This window comes from Pezoporus occidentalis, unplaced genomic scaffold (genome assembly GCF_034315485.1).
Source record: "Pezoporus occidentalis ecotype Australia unplaced genomic scaffold, CSIRO_AGI_Poc_V1 ctg62, whole genome shotgun sequence".
Taxonomy (NCBI): Eukaryota; Metazoa; Chordata; class Aves; order Psittaciformes; family Psittacidae; genus Pezoporus; species Pezoporus occidentalis.
Window position 1 is genome coordinate 1,930,874 of NW_026915966.1, and position 21,588 is coordinate 1,952,461.

A 21,588-nucleotide genomic window follows, 5' to 3' on the forward strand; every position below is an offset into this window, starting at 1 on the left:
AAAGCTTAAAATGTATGCATTTTTAACAAGTGATTAGGCACAAAAATGGCTTTATTTGACAGACGTAAAAACTTTAATTACGCTACTGCCTGCATTTGAATGAAAAACTGGAAGCTAAACATGGGTCAGAATTCAGATTTCTTAAATCTGAAACGTTTTTATTTACAGTAGTTAAACTGTGGAATACACACCTGGAACACAAAATGAGTAAAAAACAAACCTAAACTACTTGTTGATAAAGTTCCAGCATTACTGCTAACCCAAAATCAGTGTTTCAGTCCTTCTGGGGCACTAAATTCCTTTAACCAATAAAGAACACGCTCCCTTTGGATGCTGTGCTTACCTACAAATTTTTCCACGATCGATTCCCGAGTCACCTGGTCCCCGAAGGCTCCCTTCAGGTTACCGATGAGACCCCTGACCTCCTGGCTCTCTGTGAAGCTCTCCAGGATGCTTCTCGTGGTGATGACACTCGCCTCCTGATTCTTGCCTTCCTCTGGCTCCGACCCCACTCCATCCATCTCGCCCAAAGCCATGTCCGCCGCCGCTGCCTCCCACAGCTGGGCAGAGCAAGAGCCGGTCAATGCACCAGAGCCCACCCCTGCCCTCAGCCGTCCCTCCCTCAGGCGACACCGCCGCTCCTCACACACGGCCCGCGACAGCCCCGCCCGCCGCCATGCGGCCCACCGCGCCCCTCCCGGGCACAGCGGAGGCCCGGCCCAGCCCTACCGCGCCTCCCCACGCTCTCGGGGACCGCGAAGACGCCGGCGACAGCACCGGGGAGTGCGAAGGACGCGCTTACCCCCCCCCCCCCCCCCCCGCCTCAGACCCGGCCCCGCCGCGCATTACCCTGGCAACCGCAGCGGCGCTGCCCGCAGCCTGCCCGCGCTGCCCGGCGCAGCCTCGCTCCTACGGGGCGCCGCGCGGGACCAAAGGGTGCAGGGGCGGCTGCGCGCCCGCGCGAGACCACGCCTCCCACCCGCCGAGCGGGCGGCTGAGGGGAGGCGGAGGCGTAGGGCTGAGGGGTAAGGGGGAGTCCTTGGGGCCGGCCGGCAGTTCATTGTTCAGTGTTCATTGCGATCCTGCGGGCTGCCGGCCCGGACAGGCCTGGTTTAGGCTTCATCAGCGGGCTGGGGAACGTCCCCCTCCATCTCGGCTCTACCTTGCTCTGGCTGCGAATGCTCCTGCCCACTGCTGCCCACCGAGCCCACTGCTGACACCGGGAACAACCGTCCTGAATCCGCCTCCCGAGTCACCTTGTGTAGGTTGCGAAAGGCGTGTGGAAGGCAACTGGATTACGCCGTTATCCATGACCATGTTAATTTCGTACCCTATCCATACCAGAACATCAAATGCCATGGTTAGTATCGTAACTTATCATCTAAATCTCTTGAAATTCTGGAAACAAAACCTCATTATTTCACTTCGTAACATTCTGGAAACAAAGTTTGAGTGCTGCAAACTACAACTGCAGCAAAAAAGGGAAGGGAATTAAGTGGGCAGACTCACACCAAGCGTCTGTCCCCTCACTGCAGTTAATGGTCTCACACCAGACTCTTTCCCCTCAGGAAGCTGTTTTGTCATATTTCAGCCTTAAACACAGAACATCACCTACTCTTCCCACACATTTTCCCCCTCGCTACTGGGTATTTTACCTGGTAACAGCACTTCTCCGCTTGGCTCTTGATACATCCCCAACACTAGGAAGCTAAAGCTGGGCTCTAAAGTAGACATTAAGTCACCTCAGGTTATCTTTTTACTTAATAGAAAATAAACTTGGAAGATCAGACCAGCTAACAAATTAAACTGAGTGCTCAGGGTGAGACGAGCCTCCTTCTGAGGCACACGTTTCACCTTTGATTATAAAGGAAATTGAGAGAAACACTTAAATCTGGTCAGGATGTTAGGACCGGAAACTTCTCTTGCCCAGTATCCAGCAACTCCATCCACACCCAAATCTCCTATCTTCAGGCTCAAATTTGTTAAAGCAAACCACAGTCACAAAAAGCAGGCACACCAAGCGTCTAGCTTCTGCAAGGCAAGTCTTTTATTTGAGAAGGAGCCTAAGTTCACATGTGTTTTCCATTGTAATACATGCATCTTTGTTAACATTAATACTAGTATGCATGCACTTTGCTGTTTGCTCAGACCTAGATCCAGCTGTCAGCTACAGATTCAACTGTGTTCTAAGTCCACTATTCCACTTTTCCACTGTTACAATTGTATTAAGAGGTATAACCACACGATGACAACTTGCCGTAATTATAGCCCAAATTCAAAGGAAGTACAACATTTTAACTATTTGTATTACATTTACAGAGAACAAAATGCATTTTTAAAACATTCGTGTCAATTACAACAATATAACATTAAATTTTATGAAATCTTTATAGCACAGCCATTTTAAAGCTGATGAACGGCTAAACATACCTGAACATTTTTGAACGTAATAGTTTAAGCATTAGTCATGACAACTGCCTGAAGCCTAAATATGTGAGTTCAGTCATTGTGACTCACATCCTCTGATTCACATAAACATTTGTTGGACTGTACTTACATTTACTTTCTTTACCACTTTCTTCTATTAAAAAACACATGTATTTGCTAATATACTCTAGCTCACACTGTATGCCAGTATCTTTGGTGCACATCTCCCAAATTCTCACTGCCTATGTTTTCTGCAAAAATAAAGCAATTAGGAATATTAAAAAACTTGATAAAGTCATCTTATTTGACATTGTTCCTTCAGTAATACAGCAGCAGCAGAACAGACAAGCTTTGCCTACCATACATTGTTTTCTAAAACTGAAAATCCATCAAGCAACAGCCAACACAGCAGCAACAGATGCTTTCTTGTCACCAAAACACTAAATCTCCCTCCCACATTTTGCTGTCTTTTTACAAGGTTATTTAAATATGTTACTATCATAGTATATAACACATTAAAATATTGTACCAAAACTGATATGTCATTGTCAAACTTGTGTGGCAACAACCCACTTTCTGACCATACAGGCAATTACCAAGCAATTACAGAGACATCCTTTTTACAAAATACCACTGTAATTTAATTTGTCATAGCAATTAAATAAAGTAAATTACATTAAATGAAAATAAATATTTAAAATGTTATTAATTATATATGCTTGCTAAGTGTAGTCTAAAGGGCCTTGCTACTCTTTAAATCAAAAAGAGAATGTTTTCATTTTCAGATTCATAGAATCGGAGTTAAACTTTGGATTAGAACACTTAACATGGAAAAGACAACAGAAATATAAATTGGAAAAGGGATGGAAAGAGAGACAGAAAAACAGAACAAAAAAAGGGGAGACACAAGGAACTAGGCAATACTCCCAGCTCTGCAGTCCCACAGCAGTAGCTCTCCATAATGAGCTGCTGACAGAGGAGCAGCAGAGTCAAAATGTGCAACCATGGAACACAGCAGCTGTGAAGAGAGACTCTCTACGGAGAGTTAGGTGAAGCTGTCATGCTACTTTTCCAACCTAGTGGAGTCTTCACAAACAAGGCAGTCTTTCCTTCAGCAGGGTATGATTCTGTGCTAGTAAACTAGTAAATTAGAAATTACACAGTCACTCAACGTTTAGTGAGGCTTAAAAGTGTACTTAAGCCTTTTATCTTTCAGGTATTTGACCATCAACATTAATTCCTAGTTTGGATTACTTCTGATAAGCAGGGGCTGTTTCTTATTAAGGAACTCTATCAGGATTTCTCAACTTACCTGGTCACTTTAGGAGTTTTCTCATTACATTTAGGGTAGATCCCCTGTACCCCGTCCCAAAATGGTTCCAGTGGTTTATGTAATTAAAGAGCTGATACAATTTGTTTCGTTTCTCAAATCCTGGAGCTTTGGGTATTTTACTGTGATAGGCAGAGAAAAAACAGCTGCTAAACCCACCAAACATTCCAGCAATGGCCAGTTCAAATTCTGAATGGCCATAGAAGGAAGCAGGATCAAAGATAATTGGCCCAGAGTCGTCCTCAGCCACATTTCCTGCCCACAGGTCCCCGTGCAGCAGAGCAGGAATGATTTCTACGTCACAGAACATTTCAGGAATCTTTAGCTGAAAAAGCATGAGTAAACACGGAACAGTTAAAGAGCTTTAAAGACAATATTAAATAAAATAAAGTACTGTAGTATATAAGAGTCTTAGGTGGTCAAATACTGTCTATTTTCAGTCCTCATGGCGTGATTTTGCAATTGATGGCTACAAGCACAAACTTAAACTGCAAGTCAGTAAATGTTCTTGACAGAACTTAGCAAATCATTTAATTCAGTCTAGCAACAGCATCTACTATTAATGTATTGTTTCTAGGCATGGATAGTATTGGCTATCATAAGAAATATCATATCAATTTTAATTAAAAGGTTTCAGTGGTAAAAAGGGCAGCAACAAACATCTGTAATGATTAACCAGAATTAAGGACCAAATCTGTAATGCAGAGCTTGCAGAGGAATACATTTCTGGCTGTTCCCTAAGTGCTGCGTGGAGGTTGACTTGAACACAGCAGTGATCTTGGACCAGTTAAAAAAAAAAAAAATAAAATAAAAAATCAAAAATGTGCCTGAGCAGCAGAATCTCACCTACTTTGTAACACCAAGATCCTAGATGGGATTTAGCATATTATTATTATTAGCTATATTCTAAGAAATAAATGTCAGTGTCAAATTACAGTTTCAACTATCTACTAAAAACCTGAAAGAGCAACATGAATCCTTTTCAGCTGACAATATGAGGTCTGCTGTGAAGCTAATCCAGTTACTGCTGTTCATTAAAAGCTATGTAAATCCCTTATAAAAAAAACACCTTTAAAATTCCACTGATACATATTTTCTAACATTTAAAGAAAAAGATTTAAGACATGGTTCATACTTTTAGCTGTGACCAAAGTTCTCTGGCTTCTCTGTCCCCATAATCTTTTTCAATTAAATCCATCTGAGCTTGGAGTCGATGGCGAATAAAAAAGGAAGGCCAATCACTCTCCCATTCATTCACCTACAGGATATGATAGAGAGATTTATCATGAGCAATAGTGGTCAATATTAGTAATAAATAAATATCAAGTTAAAATGCTTGATGCTGACACAATGGCCAAGACAGTACTAGTACGACCTACGCATGACAGAGCCTTGGGTGACATGGTCTAATGTGAGGCACCCCTGCCCATGGCAGGGGGTTGGAAGTAGATGATCTTAAGGTCCTTTCCAGCCCTAACCATTCTGTGATTCTATTCTGTTGATTGTTCTTTTGGGAGTGATGCTCTCTTCCATGTTTAGGTCAGCTGTCTTTAACATGAGATGAAAGTTGAGGTTCTAGCTATTTTCATTTATTGACATTTTCTTATGTATTTCACATGGAGAGTTTCTGGTGAGATCATGTCAACTGTTCCATATTATATTTCAAAAGCTTTCGGGCAATGCAAAAGTATTCATTCATTTTGATTGGATAATGTGTTTCTAATTTGGTGAAAAGTTATACTTGAGTTTGAGATATTGAAAGTTCATTCAGTTAAACAGCAGAACGAAATGCGCCCATGTGCAGAGGCAGCAACAGATTTATCTCTCAGAGCCCTTTCCAATGTCTTCTGTGTTGCATGATGAGGCTCTCTAACAGCAGTGGATTTTGCCATTTGAGTTCTATCTAGTAGGGGTTTAGAAAAAACGCAAAACCAAGACATGGTATCTGAAGGGATACTTATTTTATGAAGTACTGCCAACCTAAAGAACTACCACATAATTTCAAATTCTTATTCAACCCACTGTGTGATACACGCATTGTAGCAAGCCACATGCATTGAACAGCCATCATGTCACTGTGCTGTGAGTGAAGCAGTGAGAGCAAAACTGTTATTATAAAGGTGAAGAGCAGTGGAACAAGTTTTTTTAGAAGGAGTTTATACACTTACATGAATACATGTGAGCTTTCACAGTCAGGGAGCATACCTGGGCTATATAACCACAGCAAGTGGGTGTATGGAATCCAAATTTATCCACGTACTGAGACTCAGAGTGACCTGCTCCTTTACCTAAGAAACAAAACAAATATTGGCAATTTTGAGATCCTTACATAGTCAAGTTTGCAAAATATGGAAATAAATTTCAGAGAATAGGCATACAAAATAATTTTAAACAGTAAGTTATGCTTCTTTCATGGTCAAAACCTTCTCTAAAGATGTAAAGAACTCTCTTACAATTAAAGATACTGAATGGAAATGGAGGCCAAATTAGTCTAGTGACTTTTCTTTAGATGAACCAGTTAGACATTCAGGAACAGAGTCCAGATAGCAGGTTCGCAATCTACTGTTCTGACACTTGAACATGTTATCATTAAACATAGCTTATTTTTGATTCATGGGCTACTTGTAACCTGGCAGGTAATTTGGCCTTCACTCAGAAATAATGGAAGTCTTGGGAAAGACACAGATACATACGTGGTGGTTCAGATTTGAATACTAACAACACTGAAAGAATAATTCTTCGTATCCCTTCCCCTTTTTAAAATCATTTTATGTATGCCTTAATCCACTTTCCAAAGAATGATGTTTTTTAATGATGTGTTTTCACTGAAGTCAGTAGAAACCAGATCATGACCTTACGTTGCTGAATTACAGTTGCCTCCAAGGAGCAACTGTTGTACATTTTACTACATATTCAAGTTCAAAAATGTAATCCCCAGCATCTTTAAAGGGGAACTTAATTATGTGTTTACTAACTGGGACCATCTGCTGAAATAATTTAATTGCCTAAACCAACAGAAAGAAAAAAAAATCTCAAACTAGAGGATTTCTGTAAGGTCAGGCACATTGCAAGAGACTGATGGCATATGAGGCTGAAAGGTTTTATTGACAAAGAGAACAAGTCCAAATTTTACGTCTGATTTATGAAACACTGGAAGCTCTAACTACAAGTCTTAGCACTACTTCTTACTAAATTTCAGTATCTGCATGCTTATATACAACAAAGTACATACAAAATGATCAAAAATAATTTGCTTTTGTCAAGGTTAAAATGATATGTTTAAAAATTATAATAGTAATTCCTGTGTATAATGCACACTTGAGAAGTGTGGCATAAGGAAAAGGGGGACAAATCTCATGAAAGAGTGTCCCAGTACTGACTTTAATCATCATTAAACTAATAATGCAATACTGTACCACAGCCAAATTAATTACTTAATTTTTTACTTAGTACATGATATCAATACTCTACCAATTGTGTTTCCCTCCTTTCTCAATTTCTCTCCAAGTTTCTGGTTATAAAGATGGAGATCTGCCATCTGCTCTCCAAGCTTTGAACAGTACCTGTAGGATCAAAAAAAAAACAAACAAAACAAGTGAACAACATATTACAGGGGAAAAAACACTCAGTTAAATATTACTGAGTATATTTCTGACAAATATAGAACCTTAAACAATTTCACAAGTGCATAAAGAGGGGCAAACAACAACTCTTTAAGAGACAGGTTGTAATGGATAATGAAATGAACATAAGACAAAGCTCTTGCAAGAAAGATAAACAGAACTCAACATTGTATAAGCAGGCGCATAGAGAGCAGAAGGATCAAGTAAACCTCCTTATCAGCTCCACATGAAGCAGAGAACATGGTATCTACTTGTGGGCCTTGTACTTTGAGATCAGCCAAACAGCAGTAAGTATGGTGAGTCTAAAAAGAAGCCACAGACAAGGATTGAGTTGAGGCTGCTTAATGCAGAAGACAGACAAGTGAAAAGCAGTTATAATATTACACAGATAGCTGAACAGAAGCTGCAAGGATGGAAACTAATTTCTTCTCCATGCCTAGAATGAGTAGAAAATAATGGGTTTACCATTGCAACCAGGAAGACTGAGGTTAAACACTAGAAAATCTTTCATGGGAACAGTGGGATGATTTGGAAAGGACTGTTTGGGAGGCTGTGGAACTGTTGTTATTCTCCAAATAAAAACAGATAGGTTGGGGAAAACAAACAAACAAACAAAAAAACAAAACCAAGCAAACAAACAAAAAAAAAAAAAAAGAAAAAAACCAAACCACACCAAAAGAAAAACCAAACCAACACCAGAAGAGCCTTAGGCATTACTATGTCCCTATAGAGGCCCAGAACAAAGCAGTTAATTCCTGAAAGCCTATATTCAGGAGATCATGACTAACAGACTAAACTCAGCCATTATGTCATTCACTTTGGTAGCATCTCAGCACATGTGGACCAGCACATGAAACTCTAGGCTAGCAATGGCATGCCCTTTCTGCTGCAGGTAGAGGGTCAGGGAGCAGCAAAATATGAGGAAGTAGTGTAGACACACATGTACATAGGTACATATATGTATTTTTTTAAATATATACACACAAAAAAGCATGGATCATAACAGATATAAGCTCTGTCTCTGAGAGAATAGAGATTCTTGTCATAAAGTTTTCTCACTGAAAACATGCCCCAAAACACAGTAGGAAAAAAAAAAAAAAAGAGATGTCCAGACACACCTTTTGAGGCTCTTCATCTTGAGGTATTCCATGACAAACATTGCTCCTCCTCCAGGCAGGTCAATCACTTTGATAGGCTGAGGCACTCTCACAATATTGGTTTTCTGAATAGCTTCCAAACTCGCCATTTCTCCTTCAAACATCTTTCTAGCCTGTCAGGGAATAAGAATATCCTTGGGCTAAACTATGGACGTTTGCAACAAGTACTTTGGAAAAATAGCCCTGTTTACTAAGTTACAAGGAGATAAATTATCTTGGTTAAAAAATGTAGCTACAGCAAGGTTTCACTCTACACAGGGAGCCTTGAGTACTTTAATTCTAACTTTTTTCCCCAAATTCATTCCAGTGTGGTAGGATACATCACATTTCACCATGATTTCCAGTTGCATATGGAGATACCAAACTACAGAGACATAGCAGTACCTGTGAGGGTAACACCCAAGACCACTTTCTTCAAAACCACAGATTACCACTATAAAATGAAGTCAAAGACTGAATCCTTAATCTGGTTCCCCTCTCCATGTAAGTCAATGGCCACTAGGTGGAGAGATGGCAGCACAAATACTAGGCCTGTACTCCATGTTTTTGAGATAAATATGCTCTTCCTCACAGCTGTTTTAGGATTGTTTTGATATTGATAAAGCAAATTTCTGATGCATTGTGGTGTTATAAAATCAATTCAGTATTCATTTACTAATAGAAAAGTGAAGAGCTTCGCCTTAAAAATTGCAAGAATCTTACTGGTAGATATAAAGAAAGCAATGGGGAAGGTTGAAACTCTGCAGCTTTAAACATAAAGCATGGGTTTTAGCACTGGCACCCTGTTCCCTCCCTCCCACTATTCCCAACTGAAACACAAAAAGGAATGCAGTGAATGCAAACTCAGCTCTAGGCTTTTCCAAATTGTAAGTACTACAACAACAGCTCTGTACTTTGCCTCCCTTTTACATGTTGCAATGCCAATTCCTGTTGTTGAGGGTCATCACACTGCATTCCATCTCATTCTGCATTAACCAAACCTACTGCACATTAATATTTCACATAAAATAGACAACAACTTTTAAAAGAAAATAGAAATGAAAACTGGAATAATTCAAAGTCAGCCTGAAAATGCTGACTAAATCATTAACAATCAGGCACTTTTAAAATAAAAAGCTCTCTACACGCAGTAATATTAGTAGTTAAATATCTGCATTAACCTGAGATTTGTGGTTGACTTTAACAAATACTCGTCCACTGTCAGTTTCATAGGCTTGGCCTTGGCTAATGTATCCTCCTCCTGAGCTTCCAAATGCCTTCAGGACGGATGTTTTCAATTCTGTCTTCAGGATCTTTTCCATGGTTGTTTCCAGGCTGCTGCAGCTGCTTTCTGCTAAATCCACTGCGAAACAGGATTAAGGTTTGGGTCCTTCTTTCAGTGTCACTCAGCTATGAGGTAGAAAGGGCTGCCCACCAAATAAAACAAAACAAACCAGCAGCCAAAGGAAAAAAACAAAAGGCAAATGCATAGATAATGTTTCAAAATGCTCTTTCCCGTGGGCTGTAATTACATGAAAAATAAAAATATTTAGAAATATTTGCTAGAATAAATCGGGGAGGTGTGTCCTGGGTCCTCTCTCGACTGTGCTGAGCTGCTGGTATTTGTAGTTTGGACCCGTTTTTCCTTTTTAAGCGCTCTGCTCGCACTGGGGAGGCACTGCTAAACCAAGCCGCTAGAGGGAGGCTCAATGCAACAATACAAATTGCGCACGTGTGCTGTGCTGTGGGTATTTACATGAAAAACGAAGTTCCAGCCCATAAGGGTGTAATTTCAGCCACCAGAAATATGTGCAAAGGTTGGTAGGTATTTTCTCTGTTTGTAGTTGCTTTGTGTGAAGTTTTGTTGTCATCACGGAGATCTTTAGAATGCTTTCCCTTCTTGGGACGGAATTCCATCTCTTGTAAGAAACAGAAGATTTTCACTGCCTGAAAGCATTCTCAAGTCAGTGACATAGCAAAGTGCTCAGGGCTGGACATTATCTGTTGAAAATTCACAATAAAAGCATCAAGCTGGTAATAAAGAAGTTTAGACACTGTTCCTATATACTCCTCCAGATTTAACATGATCTTTAGACTTCATTTCACCTTTTCATCTCCTTTCACAACCTAACACACAGAAATAAGATCCCTTATGTACTACTGAATTTAATCAATTCCTGCTTGCAAAATGTGCTGATACCTTCAGTTATATGTCAAACCTTTAAAACATGTTATCATAAACTTTGAAAACATGCTGCAAGCCAGACACTGCAGTATTTGCTTTAATATGCCTTCATAAAGACAACCTTTTTGGTTTGACTCCTGACACATTCCAATCCATGGGAAAGGCTGTTCTTGGAGCAGCAATGTCTACCACCAACCTCTGCAGGAAATTTCTGAATTCTGTTACCACTGTTGCACTATCCATCTTCATCCACAGTATTACTGCTGAACCCAGTATTTTTGCAGTCTAGAATGCCATGGACTTCTCTCCTACAGCTTCCACTGAAGACACCAATAGTTACTGACTGCAACATTTCTTCCAACATTCTTTGAATTTCGTTTTTGGTTAAAACAGAAACAGGACTGTATTAATCCAAATATACTGCATCACTTACACAGCAGCCAATAGACAGGAAAGCCTTGTTTGCTTCCACGCTGGATCTGTATTTAACTAGTAACACACAGGTGACAGGCCTCGTTTCCTAACATTTTTGTTCCAGTCAAGCAACTTCAAACAGTATCATTCCAAACACCAGAACAACTCCAGAGCATCCCAGATGGGCTGGAAGGACCAGAGGGCCACAAAAGCGAACAGCACCGGTTCAGCACCACGGCTAGATCCCCAAAGAAACCCCAACTGCACTGGTGAGGTGAGAGGAGATGGCACAGGTTAACTATACAGGATTATTCACCTGAGTGTTGTCAGGCTCCTGGTTTGAGCCCTGTCCTCTGGGTTATGCTGGTAGCGGACCTTGTAACTATTCAGTTTCCCAGCTATTTTATTCTTTTGCACACAACTGCTTCTAATATGTTTGTTTTCAAAGATTGTCCAGAAGACGGATACCCCCCTCCATAGAAATGAAGAAAAAGATTGTTTTCATGTTCTTTGGGAGTAACAGCATCTGAAGAATCACAGGAAAACAAAGAAGCTACATTAAGCTAAGAGCAAGAAAAGCCTTTCTATCATAAAAACCTCCCTTCCTCTGACAGAAGCTACTGTTCCTCAGTACTGCAGAGGCTGTAGCTCTGCATACCACCATGTCATGGGAGATTTCAGTGAATTATTTTAAGATTTCATTGAAAAATGTGTTGAAAAGTAACTGAATATTATTTTGCAAAGACAAATAATAAAGCTATCGTGAGTCTGGTGTGGCTTAAGTTACCAGAAATACATTTCCCCTTCAAATCTGTCATAATCAGTGCAGGACAAGCTAATTATGTATCACTTCCTGTCCGCTTTTACTTCTGCTAGAACAGTCCAGCATGATTTAATATCACCAAATCTATTTTGGAACAGCAGCCAAGATGAAAAGCAGAGTAACACATTCATCCCTGCAGGCAGTTTGTGCAGATGGCAGCAGTCCATGAGAATGAAAATGAATGAATCACACTGAAATGCAGGGTACAGAGGAACTACGGGAAATTCAGCAAAACTACAGGTTCTTGCAGAGAGGTTCAAACTGGAACTATTTTCACACTTAGGACAGTCAAGCCTTGCAAAGTTGGTGTCACGGTTTAAGCCCAGCCAGTAACTCAGAACCACGCAGCCGCTCGCTCATTCCCCGCCTTTTTCCCTCCTGTTCCCAGAGGGATGGGGAGGAGAATCAAAAGAATGTAAATCCCACAGGCTGAGGTAAGAACAGTCCAGTAGTTAAGGTATAACACAAAATGACTACTACCACCACCAATAATAATAATGATAAGGGAAATAACAAGGGGAGAGATAATAAAACTGAAAGGGGAAAAGAATAAACACAAGCAATGCACAATGCAATTGCTCACCACCCAGCTGGACCCAAGAAGCGATCTGGGCCTTCCAGGTAACTCTCCCCGGTTTATATACTGAGCATACTTCATCCTTTTTCCTTGTACAAACAAGAACAGAAAGTCAGCAAAATGATGACACAAAAGTAGAAATGCGGAATGAGAGCACGGGTACAAGGAAACACGCCTGACAGATTTAGAATGTACAGAGGGAGCAAAGAGGGAGGAATAGATGAGAAGGAAAAACAGGACACATTAGCTTTAAACCACAAAATAAATAAATAAATAATAACAAAAGCATGGCTAAAACACAATGAAACAGAATGATCAAAGGGGACAATTCAAAGAGCAGTGAGAACTATACAATAGGTAATGAAAAAAAACAAACAAAAGCTACCTGATAGAACTGCAGCAATTTCTTCCTAAGGGTTCATCAGCATCCTGCCTTCAGAAGAGAAGGTTCCATCCCCTAATTGACCTGCTGTCTATCAGAAAGCCAAATGAAGGGATCCATGGCACAGAAGAGCTTGCTGTTATATTCCATTTGCATTCCTCTCTATCACTTTTAATTGTAGCATGAAATAGTTTTGAAAAAATAAGCATAATATCCCTTAAAATATAAGTCTAAATACATTTGTTGCTATTTACATAACTTGTACAAAACACAGTTCTCTTTCAATCACAAGAATATTTTGATTCAGTTCTATTAGGAAAAGGTGACCTTTGAAGACTTACCATTTATCACTTAGGTCTATGACTGACAGAAAATCCACCTTCATATCACTTCTCACCTTCTAATGATAAAAAGTATTTAGGTATTTTATGATTATTTATGATTTGTTGAAGATTTGTAAACAGAACGATCTTGGGAAATAACTTCTGACTTTGTCATGAAGGCATATGGAAATAAACAGTGAAAGGGTCTGACTGCTGGCAAAAATTCCCCAGCATCTCTCCAATCAGCTGCACTAAGTGGTGTTATGTTTGGGTGAATGGGACAAGGATATAGGCATGGACAGAACTTTTCATCAACAACTACAAAACAACCAAAAAATGGGATAAGAATACAGGCATGGACAGAACTTTTCATCAACAACCACCAAACAACTGGTACAATACATCAAGTTGAAGGCAGATAGGACCTCAAATGCCAAAGCAACGGAACAACACGTAAATTCTCTTCAGTGACACACTGCTCCAGATTAAAATCAATGACCACATGCCCATTAACACCTCTGATGACCATAATGATCTAACAAATGCAGGACTTTGAACAGGTTGGAGCAGGAAGCTCTCCAAGAGTGAACACAAACTGTAAGGTTTTAATTCAAAGAAGAGACAACAATAATCAACTGGGAAGCTTTTTATTTAAGCAACAAAGTAAAAGGAAAAGCTACTCTACCAAGCAAGGCTTTCAAACTTTCTGCAGGAAAAGTTAAACAGCCAGTGAGAAGAGTAGTAGAATTAAGGAAAGTCATATCAAGTGATGGTCTTCTCTTCCAATATTTGCTTCCAATTTGTATAAATAACTGCAAAACCAGCAACTAAAAAACACTCAATATTCTGCTAATACCCAGTGAAAAACATTTTTAGTTAATTAAAGTAATTCCCAAACACTCAAAATGCCCGTTAGGAATCATGCATCTGTCTCACCTACCTGATTCACTTGCATTGAAATATCAGGATGAGCCTACATCAAGAACAACACAATTTTAGCATTACCACCTTGCAGGTGCAAGAAATAATCTGCAGAGCTGTCCTTAGAGAACTTCCACTACTGGGGTAGAGCTGCTGTTCTGAGAGTTAAATTTTAACTTCCTTTGGTTTCATGTCTCTTATCCCAAAAGCTACAAAGTGCACTTAGGAGGGACTGAAGAATGATTGCTCATGGCACCTGTAGTCTAAATTACAGAAAATGTGTGTGAAGCTTGCACCATGACCACATGGCATTGTCCTGTGGGCAATGTCAACGGTCAAAAAGTACATCTTCTGTTTGTATTAGTGAGAGAAAACATCTTCACAGGATATGTACATGTAAAGTGCCTTACCTGAAAAGACCTTTCAGAATACACACTATTGGACAAAAGCATAATCCAAAAAAGGAGAGCTAGTTCTGGTGAAAACAAAATTGCTGGAGATAAGAGCCCACTGAACAGTAAGCACAGAACAGCTCACAGGAATGTCATGAGGCACCAAAATGCAGAAAAAACTACCAGCATTTTCACACAGCTTTGTTACAAAACAGGAAGCAGTCTCCATCCAATAGAATCATATCAGCATAACAAATAGCAAGTCCAAATCACCTTTCACAGTTGCCATTATATCATTTTCTTGTTGATTTTCAAAGTATTTTGTTAACATTGTTCTCATGCACATAACTAGACATGAAGAGCTGAAAGAGTCTGAGCAATCTATCATAAAGGTGGAAGGGGAACAGCAAAAAGCAATGAGCAATGCTCTTCAACATTCTTAGTCATCTCCTCAGTGTATTATCTGTATACCCTCGCCTAGTCTTGAGCACATAATGCTTTCATGACACAAACAGATCTTTGTGCAACTGAATAAACTCCTTCCTTGGAAACTGCCCTCATAAGTTACTCCCAACTATCCTAAAAAGGGATAACTATGTTACACTCACTGATTCTAGGTCTTTAGCGGTGCAACAAGGTCAAGGGTCTAGTAGATTTCTTTAGTAATACTACTCCTGTAGTTTTACCACAAAGTATGGGGGTTTCCAAACAACAAAGTATTCTGTTTAAGCTGCAAGTCACTTTATAAGGTTTCTCATAATGTTTAGAGAGGACCCTCTGTACCCTGTACCAAAATGGTTCCAATGGTTCATGTAGTGAAAAAGCTGATACAGCTTTAGGCGTTTCTCAAACCCTGCAGCTTTGGGAATTTTACTGTGATAAGCAGAGTAAAAAGAACTGCTGAAACCACCAAACATTCCAGCTATTGCAAGCTCATACTCTGAATGGCCATAGAAAGAAGCTGGATCGAAGATAACTGGACCAGAATCATCCTCGGCTACATTTCCGCCCCAAAGATCTCCATGCAGAAGAGCAGGAACAATTTCTACATCACAGAATAAACTGGGTATCTTCAGCTGCAGGGGGAAAAAAGCAAGACGTGTAAGTACTACATGTTAAGGTGAATGACTGCAGACTTTTATCTGTACAGATGCAAAGCATCAGTTGAAACTTAAGTCAGTTTAAAAAAAAACATAACTTGAAACAGCACAGGACCTAGTCAACAGTGATGCTGAGAAAATCAAGAGGATTTCTATTGTTCCTAAAAGCCAGCAGCTGAAGAATAGTGATCTAAATGTTTTTTTTTAGCAAGAAAACACAAAATTTAAAACTACATTCAGTGCTGTTTTCAATGCATAATATTGACCAGCTTTAATAACAACCACCACCACTCACTTCATGATTAGAAGGCTCAGGAATATCTCACCAACCTTGAAGAGATTTCTGCAAAGCAGTACACAAATCACTAATACCGCAGTCACTTAACCATGTGCAAACCTTACATGAAGGGATTATGTGCAGAACAGAACTCCTTATATACATTTCTCATTATGAACACGTTATGAGAGAATGCGAAATGTGAATCAATCTAGTATTTCCCAAACAGAAAGGCAAAGTGCTATTTTTCACACATTCAGTGTGGGTTATTATCATAATGTGCAAAAGCTATTATAACTTAGAATAAAGGGCATTTTAACCCCTAAAGCTGAAGTGTCTTACCAACAGAACCTGAAGCATACCAACAAACAGGAACTTTTTTTTATGAAAAACAAAATCTAAACAACTGATACATAGCTATTACTATACAGATAACTGAGAGAGTTCCTCCTACCTGCAGTTGTGCCCAAAGTTCTCTTGCTTCCCTGTCTCCTGAATTCTTTTCGATCATGTCCATCTGGGGCTGGATTCTTTGCTTGGCAAAGAAAGTCACCCAGTCATTCTGCCACTCATTCACCTGAAGAAACAGGACTGCAGATATTCGTTCTACACCACACAAAAGACAGATTTTCTTCTTTTGCACATAAAGCTTTTGAGGATTATACAGCCTTTGTGCTGCTACCACCCAGGACAGTAAATGCTACCATTTAATGGAATATTATCTTAAAACACTACATTAGGGAAATAAATAATTTTCTGTAAGTGATAAAACCCAAGAAATTGAAGAGCTATGAACGCCCGATGCAGCTGGAAGTGCTATCCAAAGCATGGCTTTCCCTAGCAGGCTGAAGGCTAAACAATGTTTTTTGATTTTTATGACTCCACAAAAATAAATTTATTTCCATTATGATAATTTGGTTCGTTTGTGTCCCTGAAAGGAAAATAAAAACTTAAAATTCTATCAGTCTGATGAAGTACAACCTACCTGTGGAAGATAGCCACAGCAGGTAACTGTATGAAAGCCAAATTGATCCACAAACTGGACTTCCATTTGCCCTTGACCTTTACCTTTCAAACCAAAGACAAAAATCCAATACTAATGACAAGGTTCTGAGTATCTCCAATGCAAATGGACCTTAAAAACTAGGCAAGGGTACAATGCTGCTTCTACTGAGCATCAAACAATTGCACCTAAATACTGTTTTTGTTACAATGGTTGCTGCTGTTGGTTTTCAAGTGTAAATCTTGATGTAAAAGCAGATTAATTACAAACTCCATAATCATATTTTTAGATAGCGTTATGTCCTTGCAGAAAATGTGGTTTGGGACCATAAGGGTCCCACATTAAATAAATTATTTGCTTACAGATACAAATAGAGCAAAGAAAAATCAAACTGAAGACTCCCTGCCTGGGCGTTTCATCGAAATCTATTTTCATAATATCTTTAGTGGAAGAAGACAAACTTAACCTGAAATAACAAAAGCTGTTTTAAGTATTTGCAGATTCTTATGAACTAGGTTAAATTTGCAAACAGCTGTGTACTGTACCAACTGTGCTCTCTTCTTTCTTCAGCTTCTCTCCAAGTTGCTGGTTATGAAGGTGGAGGTCTGCCAGTTGTGTTCCAAGCTTTGCTGAATGTCTAAAAAACAAAAATATTCTTAGCAACACTGACACAGGAATGAATCCAGTTCTTGGTATTCCAGGAGTTTGTTGAAAAGATTTAAAAAGCAAGTAAAAAGAATTCTGCATCTCTAACAAAGTACATTTTCAAGATATTCTGGTTATACAAAGATTACCACAGAACAAAATGTACATACATGGTCTGACAATACTGTTAAAAGCGAAAGTGAGCAGCAAACATACATTTAATAACAATGAGAAACTCAATTCTAATTTCTGTGCAAAATCACTTGCATATGAATTTTCAGTAAGAGATCTGTGAGAAGAGCGTGCACAACCTGGTAAGCTTTGGGGTGGGGTGGGGTTTTTTATTTTGGTGAACTGTCTTGGGGAAATACAGCCAAACAAAACTTATCTTCTTTATCTGTCTCCTGCTTCTTCTCTCTAAAAGGCCTAAAAGATGGAAGAGTCAGCTGGGCCTTATTTATTTATCTATTTTTAATAAAAGCTTATCCTCTGCAGTTCAGAAAAGTCTTGCAGTAATTACAAGTCCTCCAACCAGTCACCTCCCATGTTAACAAAAGTATGTTCCTTTTACTGTCTTTGACCTCTCATATCTTTCATGTTCTCAAGGCACTGTCATTTAAGGCAAAGTTATTCCTCCATTTGGTCCTGTTAACACAGATTGTAGCTGTCCCCTGAAACCTGTCTGCCAAAGGCTGCATTTGCACACGTTTCATCTCAGTCAGTCCAAACCCAATACTATTTCTGCTCTTTCTCCTGAAGCTCAATAAGGGCTCACCATGAATTAGAAACTCTGCAGATGAACAGGTTGAAGGGTAAGACTTCAAGCTGGCTGTAAAAGTTCTAAGACTGGGATGAGAAATAGTTTGTGCCCACCTACCTAATGGAATCAGACACATGTATTCATCATATTTTAATTTACTGAAGGGTTTGCCACAGAGAAGGGCCTAAAATTTGAAACTATCAAAACCAAGGTGAGAGTTATAAAAATATTGAAATCAGAACTCATTCATTTGGGGAAGTGCCTCTTCATACTCATGACAAGCAATATTAAACACCGGTTCTTATACCAAAGGCAAGTACACAAAAGAGGTGATCAGGCAGGTAATGTTCCTTATTGTAAAAAGCAGCCTTACTTTAAAAATCACCAATTACCTAAAAAAGAAACAAAAAACACCAAACAAAACCAAAACTGGACAAAACCCAAACTCACTTCTTCATGCATGACCAATTTGCTCAGTAAAGCATTATGAAGTAAGTTAGAGAGTTCTCTGCTGTACAGCTTCCCAGAATGAAGCTTGACTTGCTTTAAAAAAATATTAGAACAAGTTTCTCCTTTTGAAACCAGGTGACTTGATTGCCATAATACTCAAGATTTCTGGTTAAAGGATGCAGAGATAATACTGTGGTTTACCTGTTTAAGCCTCTCATTTCCAAATGTTCCATCACAAACAGAGTAGTGCCCCCAGACAAGTCTATAACTTTGATGGGTTTAGGCACTTTTATTGTCTGTGTTTTCAGGATGGCTTCCAGACTTGCCATTTCTCCCTCAAACATTCTTCTGGCCTGCCAAATATTAAAGGAAAGCATTAATCTCCATGAACATCAATCCCAGGTAAACAAAACTTTTCACAAAGCCAACCAAGGTTGCCAATGTTAAATAAAAAGCTTTGAGCAAGTGGTTACTGCATTTACAGTTACAGATAGATCCACACCACCAGACTTCATAATAATTTTACCATTATAGAAATTTCACTTCATAAACCAACTCCATGGAAGTGATTTAGGTTCTAACATTATAAAAACAGAAAGCCTTTACAACTGAAGGAGTTCAAACTGCATGCACATATAAAAGGTAAGTATTTTGTTCATGGATTATGCAACAAATGTCTAGAAAATTATGGCCTATATACATCATCAGTTGAGAGACTAGAAGAATGGTACCAACATTCATAATCTTCATGACTTTGGTGAAAGACTGCTCAGTAATGTAGCTGATCTTCAAAACAGTTTAATTTGCAGTCACAGCATGATTTTCCCTGGCCTATTTCTTTTGCCTCATGGGGAGAAATAAATAAATAAATATCAATGATAGCTGCCAAATGCTTCTTACAGGACTTGCACACAGAAGCCGTTAGAAGCCAGGCCACTACCAACTGCATTTGCTTTGAAGACATTCTGAATTTAGAACATATGCTGCAACTGTAACCACACCAAGCAAAATCTATTCTCTTGAGCTGCTCCGCTGTGATCAGTGACACTAACCACATGAAGAAATGCAACTCTAGAAGCCAGGCAAAGGTTGCTGAAAAAGGGTATGTGGGAAATCTATACTGAAACTCTGCTAAAGCTAAAAGCAAAAGAATATAATAAAATAGAAACAGAATATTAGCCCTCTAGTAATGACACATGAAAAACCAAGGACAATTTGCAATAGATATTGACTAAAGTTCCAAAGCCCACAGGCAATCAAGAAAAAGAACTGCTGAATTACATAGCCTCTGGAACAAGCTTTGTTCAGAGGAAATCAGTAAATGCTGTATCTTTGTGTAAAGCCTCATGCAAGGTTAAAGTCAGCTGTTAACTTTAACACAGTAAAAACCAGTGTTTTCTAAATAATTCTGTTTTTCTAAAGAAACTGCTGATAAACACCCACTGCTGCACACACAGCATAATGTTATAACACAGTTTGGCAAAGTTTGCTTATGCAGCACTCAGAATCCACACTGAGACAAAAGCATAGAAAATCAAATGATTACTGAATAGAAAATCTATCCAGACCTTTTTTTCCCCCAAGTCTTATCTTGTACCTAGCTAGACTGTGTACCTACAAACACAATTAACAAAGGTCTAAGCGGAAAGTCTCTGTTGGTATCAATTCTAATTATTTTCAGTCTAACTTAAAGCAGGATAACTATTCTGTATTTCCCCATTTTGCCACCTCAGTGCATCCATGATCAGAAAGCATGAACAAATTTGGAACAGATACGGTTGCATACATGCTTGCACTTGTGAAGCTGTTTATTTGATGGACACAAGTGTGGAGTTTAAAAAGTAAATTCCACCCGATCTCTGCTTTGGCAAATAAGGATGCCATACGGGTATGTCACATAGCTGTTATCTCTATAAAGTGCAGAAACCTACTTCCTAGAGTAGTTGGCACCAAGTAGTGAAAGGACAAAGCAGGCAATCTTGGACAACAATTCTGAAAAAGCGTAATTTCTTGGGAAAACCTCCTTATGTGCAGGGAACTACTGGTTTTGTTACAACAAAGAAAGATGCATACCCTCAGGGGATAATTTTATACCCTCTGGGTTGCTTGACGCTTTCACAGCATATGCAGCCGCAGCCACGCCACCGCTACCCCAGGCACATCACACAGCATCACCGCATTGTACCGCACACCCGGGGCATACAGCACTGATACATCACCACCCCTCCAGAAGTGCTGCTTCCATGGATGCTTCTCACCCCAGCGGCCTCCCCATCCCCGGGCACTCCCCGCCTCACACCAGGCCCCAGACCCACAGCAGCCGCCAGCCAGACCCTCAAAGGGCAGAAACCGACCTCTAACCCCGCCGCAGGACACCTCCCCAAGGCCAGCCGGCGAACCTCCCTCCACCAAGAAGAGACCGGAGGCCAGCCCACCGCGCATCTCCTCAGCGCGGCCGCTCTTGGTTCGGGGGCCACCACACGCACCGCACCCTCGACCCCTGCATCCCCCACACCTCCGCCTTGGCGTTGCTCTTCACGAACACCCGGCCATGGTCCGTGTCATAGCTCTGGCCCTGGCTGATGCAGCCGCCCCCCAAGTGCCCCGTTGGCCGCAGTAACTCAGTGCCCAGCTCCCGCCTCAGCGCTGCCTCCATGCTGCCCGCCGGGCACTGCGCGCTTCTGCGCATGCGCCGCAAACGACGCGCGGTGGGCGGGGATGGCAAAATGGCGGCGGAGGCTGAGGTGGAGAGGTTGGCCGGTGGCCCGGGCGTTGCTGTGGGTATAGCCGGCGGTAGGGACTGCCCGAGGGTGAGGGCTT

General features: G+C 40.2%; 3 protein-coding genes across 5 annotated transcripts in view; all 3 read right to left on the bottom strand.

Moving 5' to 3' along the window:
- Positions 1 to 604, bottom strand: part of TBCD (tubulin folding cofactor D) — a 122,486-nt gene extending 121,882 nt beyond the window's left edge. Inside the window, exon 1 of one of the 2 annotated variants that reach the window (XM_062639750.1) lies at positions 344 to 603. In XM_062639750.1, coding sequence (XP_062495734.1) covers positions 344 to 536 — 193 coding nt within the window. In that variant the 5' untranslated portion in view covers positions 537 to 603. Of the gene's footprint in view, positions 1 to 343 lie in introns of both variants that reach the window. The other variant, XM_062639751.1, reaches the window with a different exon arrangement.
- A 1,421-nt stretch (positions 605 to 2,025) lies between these two features.
- Positions 2,026 to 10,424, bottom strand: FN3K (fructosamine 3 kinase). Of its 2 annotated transcripts, XM_062639871.1 has the most exons (7): positions 9,698 to 10,424; positions 8,499 to 8,650; positions 7,229 to 7,320; positions 5,963 to 6,045; positions 4,893 to 5,015; positions 3,740 to 4,082; positions 2,026 to 2,678 (listed from the first exon to the last, which is right to left on the bottom strand). In XM_062639871.1, the coding sequence occupies exons 1-6, from the start codon at positions 9,836 to 9,838 to the stop codon at positions 3,744 to 3,746; spliced, it is 930 nt and encodes a 309-aa protein (XP_062495855.1). In that variant the 5' UTR covers positions 9,839 to 10,424; the 3' UTR covers positions 2,026 to 2,678; positions 3,740 to 3,743. The 2 variants fall into 2 exon arrangements, with proteins under 2 accessions (XP_062495855.1, XP_062495854.1); XM_062639870.1 differs by having other exon boundaries at positions 2,026 to 4,082; positions 9,698 to 10,423.
- Positions 10,425 to 13,851: 3,427 nt separating this feature from the next.
- LOC134174702 (ketosamine-3-kinase-like) lies at positions 13,852 to 21,462 on the bottom strand. Its single transcript, XM_062639927.1, has 6 exons — positions 21,284 to 21,462; positions 18,970 to 19,121; positions 17,459 to 17,550; positions 16,896 to 16,978; positions 16,365 to 16,487; positions 13,852 to 15,609 (listed from the first exon to the last, which is right to left on the bottom strand). Exons 1-6 carry the CDS (start codon positions 21,455 to 21,457, stop codon positions 15,271 to 15,273), a joined length of 963 nt encoding a protein of 320 aa, XP_062495911.1. The 5' UTR covers positions 21,458 to 21,462; the 3' UTR covers positions 13,852 to 15,270.
- Positions 21,463 to 21,588: the final 126 nt, after the last annotated feature.